The following is a 7,953-nucleotide window of genomic DNA, read 5'->3' as shown; positions in this document are numbered from 1 at the left end:
AAATATCACATTAAGGAATCAGAATGATCTCAATGGGAAGTGAATGACAGGTTTAAAAACTGCACCTAAGACTAATAATAATTCTGGGAGATATTTGGAAGTCAAAGACAGGCTAGAGAAGGAAGAAGAAAATCAGAAGTAATATTACAGGCAAGAGATGATAACATATGACAAAATGTCCATTTTCAGCCCTCATACTTATTTATCTCAGCATCCAAGAGCTTATTCTATGGAGAAACCCTATAAATGCAAGGACTGTGGGAAAGCCTTCAGACGGGCTTCACACCTAACTCAGCATCAGAGCATCCACACTGGTGAGAAGCCCTATGAATGTAGGCAGTGTGGGAAAGCCTTCAGCCGTGACTCTCAGCTAAGTCTTCACCAGAGACTTCACACTGGTGAGAAACCCTACGCATGCAAGGAATGTGGAAAGGCTTTTACTCAAAGCTCACAACTTATTTTACACCACAGGATTCATACTGGTGAAAAACCATATAAGTGTGAAGAATGTGGGAAAGCCTTTATTCGAAGCTCACAACTCAGCCGACATCAAAAAGTCCATACTGGTGAGAAGCCCTTTGAATGTAAAGAATGTGGAAAGGCTTTCCCTCAGAATTCGCAGCTTACTCTGCATCAGAGACTGCATACTGGAGAGAAGCTTTACGACTGTACAGAATGCAGGAAGGTCTTTACTCAGCTGTCCCAGCTCATTCTCCACAGGAGAATCCACACTGGCGAGAAGCCCTATGAATGTGTAGAATGTGGGAAGGCTTTTATTTGTGGTTCCCAGCTCTCACAGCACCAGAAAACTCACAATGGAGAAAAGCCATATGAGTGTAAGGAATGTGGAAAGGCTTTTATTCGAGGCTCACTACTTATGCAACATCAAAGAATTCATACTGGTGAGAAGCCCTATAAGTGTGATGAGTGTGGAAAGGCTTTTATCCGTGGTTCCCAACTCACGCAGCATCAGAGGGTTCATACTAACGAAAAGCCGTATGAATGTAAAGAATGTGGAAAGACCTTCAGTCATGGCTCACAACTTACTCAACACCAGAGAATTCATACTGGTGAGAAACCTTACCAGTGTAAGGAGTGTGGGAAAGCCTTTAATCGTGGATCCCTCCTTACTCGACATCAGAGGATTCACACTGGTGAAAAACCCTATGACTGTAAAGAGTGCGGAAAAAATTTTAGTCGAGGCTCAGAACTTACGCAGCACGAGAGAATTCACACTGGTGAGAAACCCTATGAGTGTAAGGACTGTGGAAAATCTTTTATTCGTAGCTCACAGCTTACTCAACATCAGAGGATCCATACCGGTGAAAAACCATATGAGTGTAAAGACTGCAGAATGGCCTTCACTCAGAGCTCACATCTTTCCCAGCACCAGAGACTGCACACTGGTGAGAAGCCCTATGTATGTAGCGAATGTGGCAAAGCCTTTGCGCGTGGATTACTGCTCATACAGCATCAGAGAATTCATACTGGGGAAAAACCGTATCAGTGTAGGGAATGTGGGAAGGCCTTTATTCGCAGTTCCCAGCTTACTCAACATCAGCGAACTCACACTGGAGAAAAACCTTATGAATGCAAGGAATGTGGGAAGGCCTTTGGTCACGGCTCTCAGCTTACTCTACATCAGAGAATCCACACAGGCGAGAAGCCCTATGAATGTAAAGATTGCAGCAAGGCCTTCACTCAGAGCTCACATCTTTCTCGGCACCAACGGATTCATACTGGTGAGAAGCCATATCAGTGTAAAGAATGTAAGAAGGCCTTTACTCGAGGGTCACAATTAATGCAACATCAGAGGATTCATAGCAGTGACAAATCTTTTGACTGTAAAGAATGTGGAATAGACTTCAGTCATCATTCACAAATTTTTGTTTGAGTTAACTTATTCTTTTCAATTAGCAAAGCATAGCGTTTCCTGATCGTTATCAGTGAAGAATTCTCACAGATGTGAATGTGGGATTCACGAGGTTCAGCATTTGGAGAGTTATACGGGAGAATGGAAATGCTGATAGAATGCAGATAGGGAAGCATTTGTTTATGACTATACTACATTTTAGAAATTAAAATAGAAAGTGCTTCTGTTACTGTGGTGTATAAAGCTCTTTAGCACAGAAAACATCTGTGTCAATATTATTGTGGTCCTATCAGTTCACTTCCTTTGTGACATTTGTTATAAATAACCTTGTTTTAAGAGTTTGTAAGAGAGATCTAAGGTCATTTTTTGTCTTACGTCTAAACATGTAAAAGTACTTAGAACAGTGCCTTAAACATAGCAGGTCATAAACATTAGGTGCTATTTTTATTATTGTGATTCCAGAGAATTTGCATGAAAGGAAGGAACTGTATAGTTAACATTAAGAAATCTTTCACTATTATTTGTCCTAAACAAATTATTTGGGTGGGAGGCATTATACACTGTCACCAATGTGAGAAAGCATCCATTCAAATCTCATGTATTTATTATAAGAGAAATGTATGGAGACACTCTGTGGCATTTGTGGGTTATTGAGCACCACTGTTCCTGACTGTAGGAGAGGTGTGGTTTCCCATAAAAGTCCCAAGCTTACATGTTTCACCCTCTTTGATGCCAACTCAAGAATATTATTTATAAATGATGAACTAAATACTCAAGATTAATCTAGGAAATAAAAGAACTTGAATGTTTAGTTTGTTACCTAAAATAAAAAGTTACACCTATAGACTGTATTTCATTTACAATGAAAAATCTGATGCGTTTGTATCGCAGACCACTGTTCTACCCAGTTCTCATTTCCACGTCAATCACAAGAAACCTAGAAAATGCTGTCTCAGTCTCCATTGCAGGCCAACAAGATGAAAACAGTATTTGTATGAGTAAAGTAAGAAATCCTTCCTCTGTTTCTTTTCCCTTCTTAACACTGTAGGAATCTGAGGTAGAGCCCAGATAGCCTCATGAGGATTTTGGAAGTGGTATCTGGGTGTTTTGGATGGTGGAGGCTGCAACCCTGCTGATTTTGTGAACAGTCATTCCAACTCTGCTCTGCCTTTGTATTCTTTATTTAAAATTAAAGTGACCCTCATACTTGTTGACGCTCTCCTAGTACTCTGAAAGATAACCCCCCTCTCCCTCCTTCCCTGCCCCCTCTTCCTCTCTGTTCTCTTGAGAGTTTCTCTGTGTAGCCCTGGCTGTCTTGTTATTCTGTAGACCAGGCTGGCCTCAAACTGGGATTAAAGGTGTGTGCCACCATGGCTAGCAATGAAGCTTGCTTTAAGGGCATAAAATATTGTTTCCCTGGAAATAGGCTGCTGGGAATAGGTGAGATCTCAATATTGATCTAAGGCCATGGACAGAGAGGGCATATTGAGAGTGAGCTACAAAACTGAATTTCTTATTTTTTCAGGTAAGACATTTGCTCAGCCTGTGTCCTACTGTCTTGTAAGGTAGACCAGATACCAATGTAGGCAGCAGTGTTAGAAGAAATGACAGGAATGATACAGAACATGCATGCTCAGTATTTCTTGCTGGTTTAAAAAATGTCTTGTGCTGGGTGGTGGTGGCATATGCCTTTAATCCCAGCACTCGGGAGGCAGAGGCAGGTGGATCTCTGAGCTTGAGGCCAGCCTGGTCTACAAGAGATAGTTCCAGGACAGGCACCAAAGCTGCAGAGAAACCTTGTCTCAAAAAAAAATGTCTTGGGGCTGGAGAGATGGCTCAGAGGTTAAGAGCATTGCCTGCTCTTCCAAAGGTCCTGAGTTCAATTCCCAGCAACCACATGGTGGCTCACAACCATCTGTAATGGGGTCTGGTGCTCTCTTCTGGCCTGCAGGCATGCACACAGACAGAATATTGTATACATAATAAATAAATAAATAAATATTAAAAAATGTCTTGTAAGAGACAATGATTCAGAGTAGATATAGCCAGGCCAGTAGTGATATTGCTTTTATTAGGAGATGCAGTCTGACATGGTGGCCCATGCCTTTAACCCCAGTACTCAGGAGGAAGAGGCAGCAGACCAGCCTGGTCTACGTAGTATGTTCCAGGATAGCCAGAGCTACATAGAGAGATCCTATCTAAGACAGAGACAGAGATGCTATTTCTGACAGCAAGTGTTCAGTCTTCTTAACTAAAACCTATGAACTGACTTGAAGAACTTGAACAAAATCTGAGACAACAGCCCATTCCTTCAAAGGTAAGTAGGTATGCAGAAAACTGGAATTTTTATATGCTTTCCTTATCCAAGCTTATTCTAAAAGTAGTCTCATTCATTTGAGTGCTTGCTAAAATACAACCATTATTCTTGTTGTTTGGGTATAGCTATGATCAATCTTAGGAGATGGCAAAAATAAACACAGACTATGTTAAATATAATTGTATCAGGCATGGCGGCATACCTATAATCCCAACACTTGCTGGTGAAGGTAGGGAGCTGAGGCAGGAGGAGTTAAGGTTCTGGGTCATGCAGGACTAAATAGTAAATCTAGACATTCTATATAAAGACAGCCTGTCTCCAGAAAATGGTAATAGAGCGAAGGGATCATTTAAAAAAGAGCTAGAGTCCATTAAGAAGAACCTGGGCCAAGATTAGAGAGAACATTCCAGGAAGGGCTTCCTGTGTGGATTGTATCAACATCTCTCTTTTCCCACCCAAATCCTCCAGTGCTGAACTTCATCAGAAATATACGTCTCGTATTCACATAACAGGACATGGTGTATTTGAGGAACACCAGAGGGTCTTAGAGTTCTGTGCACGGGCTGATAGACAGAAGGCCAGAGAGGTAACTAAGGGCTATGTCTTACAAACCCTTGCAAGCACTTTTTACTTTATTCTGAATGAAATGCGCAACCATTGGAGGGTTTTGTGCAAAGGCATGACATCATGTGTAGCCGTCTTTGATGAATATGCCAGTGACCTAGAGCAGGGGTTCTCAGCATTCCTAGCTGTGACCCTTTAACACAGTTCTTATTCTGTGGTGACCCCAACCATGCAATCATTTCCATTGCTACTTCATAACTATAAATTTGCTACTGTTATGAATCATAATGTAAATATTTGATATGCAGGATTTCTGATATGTAACCCCTGTGAGGTCACAACCCACAGGTTGAGAACCACTGGCCTAGACTGTGATTGTTGGGCCTCATGAGGCCTGGGCATGAGGCCCAGTGTAACCTTCTAAACCTAACTTGAGTTTCGTGAGGCCTAGTGTAACTTCCTGAGCCTAGCTCAAGTTTGGAGACCTGTCTCTGGCTACCTGACTTAGGCCTGCTTCTGCCCAGCCACCGCCAATGTGGCAGAATATTATTGGCCCTTGTTCCTTGCTCCGCCTTGGCTCATCCCAGGCTTCCCCACCCCCACTACAACCCTGTATAAGTCCCTGCTTGATACCATTAAAGGAGTTCCTGCTTTGACAGACTCCCGACTCAGTGGGTGTGTTTCTCTCCAGTGGTCAGGGGAGAACCTGGCAGTGATTGTTACTATTGATATAGTGAAAAGTTATGTTATTAAATACAAAGCAAGTTTAGTTTAACGGTCAGGGGTTAGACCTGAGAAAGAAAAGCCCTAGGAGAATGTGTCTCAGGGTTTCATTCTCAGCAATTAGAAAGGTGACATCCCATCAAATAAGATGGAGCAAGCAGCTGTGCAGTGGCGCACGCCTTTAATTCCAGCACTCGGGAGGCAGAGGCAGGCGCATCTCTGTGAGTTTGAGGCCAGCCTGGTCTACAAAGTTCCAGGATAGCCAGGGCTACACATAGAAACCCTGTCTTGGAAAAACAAAACTAACAAACAAAATGGTGGGATAAAGTGCAGTTCTAACACAAGGGGAAACTGAAAGTTTAGTTTTGGATATGTTAATTATTTAAGTTTTTTTTTAAAAATTATTATTCATATCTGTGTGTCTTTGTGTGCCTTGTGTGGAAGTGTGCCTGAAGAAGCCAGAAGAGGATGCTAGGCTCGCTGGAGCTGTATGTGAGCCATCTGATGCATGTTCTGGGAACTGAACTTGGGTACTCATGAATACTAAACATTCTTAACCACTGAACAGTCTCTCCAGTTCCAAGGGACTGTTAATCTTGAGGTGGTTTTCAGACACCAAATGAAAATACTGTGTAGTTGGATGTATAGCAGCTTGTATTATCCCAAAGTTAATATTAATTTAATAGTTATTAAGTTATACAACTTAAAACCCTGAAGTAGGACGGGATCTTTAGGGACTTGATGTAAAGAACAAGAACTGGACTGTGGATTATCCACACTGGGATCAAGAAAAGGACAACAAAGGAGCTAAAATGGGGGCTCAAAGAGATAAGAGGAAAATCAAGACTAGAAGTCCAGAAGCTACGTTAAGGTGACTAGGATAATCATGGTAACATACTACTGCAGGTTAAATAGTAAGACTTGAAAATGTCACTGGGTTCACCAGAATTGACATTGTTACATAGAGAAATTGTTGGGGGTGAGCATAAAAAAATGAAGAGAGACTATAACCAGATACAGCAAATACATGTATATCACCTAGGGAACAAGCAGCATAAAGTGAGTGCTGCCCTGAAACCATGTCCAGGGCAGTGCTTGGCCATGCCGAGACTGACGGCCACACTAAAGCGTGCTCCCATGTCCAGGGCAGTGCTTGGCCATGCCGAGACTGATGGCCACACTAAAGTGTGCTCCCCAGATCCTAGGAGTCACCACCCAAGGCTTAAGGGAACCGAAAGCTGAATTTGGGACCGCAGTATTACAAAGACAAAAGGTGTGAGATTGCAGAGTATTCAGGCAATGATGGGTACACAGGAAAGGCTGGAGATAAGGCAGGGAATCACTGCCATGCACCAGGTGGGCCCTGTATGTGAGTGTGAAACCAGTGAGTTAGCTAAAAAGGCCACCACTTGCTCGTTTAAAGGGTCTATTTGTGCATGGGGCTAGATTCATGCAAAGAACAGTGGGTACTCTCTATGATTCTCTAGCTATTCTGTTCTCTCCCTGAACCTGGGGCTTCCTTTTTCTTCATCAGACTGGGATCCAGCCATCCCCACTGATCCTCCTATGCCTCCCCACACCCTGCTGAAATCACGGGCTGGTGCAGGACATTGGTCTTTACCCTGGCCCTCATGATTACTCAGCAGGGGCTCTTGACATTTGAGCCATCTCTCCAGAACCTAGCCTGCCATTTTCGTATGACATTGTCCCCAGGTTACGGTCCTCTTGACCACGGATCTGGGTTTAGATTTGTTGCCTTCAAGGAAGGGAAGAGTTATGTTCTGGTTCTGTCCTCTGTGCCTCTTCTCTCTGAGTCTAAACTGAGTGTCTAGTGGAATTTGGGGGCGGGGAATAAGAAGAGCTCTCTCTCAGAAAGCGGCTGTCAGTTGGAGGAAGTCACCCAGAAAACTAACATGGGAACCCCCCCTAACTGTGAGGAAGAAAAAGTCATGCCTGGCCACACAGGCAAAGAAAACTGTCTCAAGAATAACTCAGATTTAGCCGGGCAGTGGTGGTGCATGCCTTTAATCCCAGCACTCGGGAGGCAGAGGCAGGTGGATCTCTGTGAGTTCGAGGCCAGCCTGGTCTACAGAGCTACTTCCAGGATAGGCTCCAAAACCACAGAGAAACCCTGTCTCAAAAAACCAAAAAAAAAAAAAAAAAGAATAACTCAGATTTGATAAGGTCCCTCTTGATCACAAAAGCCCCATTTGTTCACCTAGCTAGTTCCTCAGGCTATGGCACATACACCCCAGCAGAACAGAGCAGTTACTGTGCACAGGCAGCCCTGTTCTCTGGGTTCTCCAGGAGAAAGAGTGCATGAGCACCCACAAAGTCGACCTAATTCCCATGGTGGCCACTGAGTTCTTATTGTAGTCGGACTTTTATCAGGATTGTTAGCACGCCAGTAATGACATGGAGACTTATTATTGATTATGAAAGCTCGGCCAATAGCTTAGGCTTGTTTCTAACTAGC

General features: G+C 43.2%; 1 protein-coding gene across 1 annotated transcript; it reads left to right on the top strand.

Moving 5' to 3' along the window:
• Positions 1-25: 25 nt before the first annotated feature.
• On the top strand, positions 26-2,715 carry LOC142857492 (uncharacterized). The gene has a single exon (XM_075985801.1). The coding sequence runs from the start codon at positions 158-160 to the stop codon at positions 1,892-1,894; it is 1,737 nt and encodes a 578-aa protein (XP_075841916.1). The 5' UTR covers positions 26-157; the 3' UTR covers positions 1,895-2,715.
• Positions 2,716-7,953: the final 5,238 nt, after the last annotated feature.

This window comes from Microtus pennsylvanicus, chromosome 1, assembly GCF_037038515.1.
Source record: "Microtus pennsylvanicus isolate mMicPen1 chromosome 1, mMicPen1.hap1, whole genome shotgun sequence".
Lineage (NCBI taxonomy): Eukaryota > Metazoa > Chordata > Mammalia > Rodentia > Cricetidae > Microtus > Microtus pennsylvanicus.
This window is presented reverse-complemented; position numbering and strand designations above follow the sequence as displayed.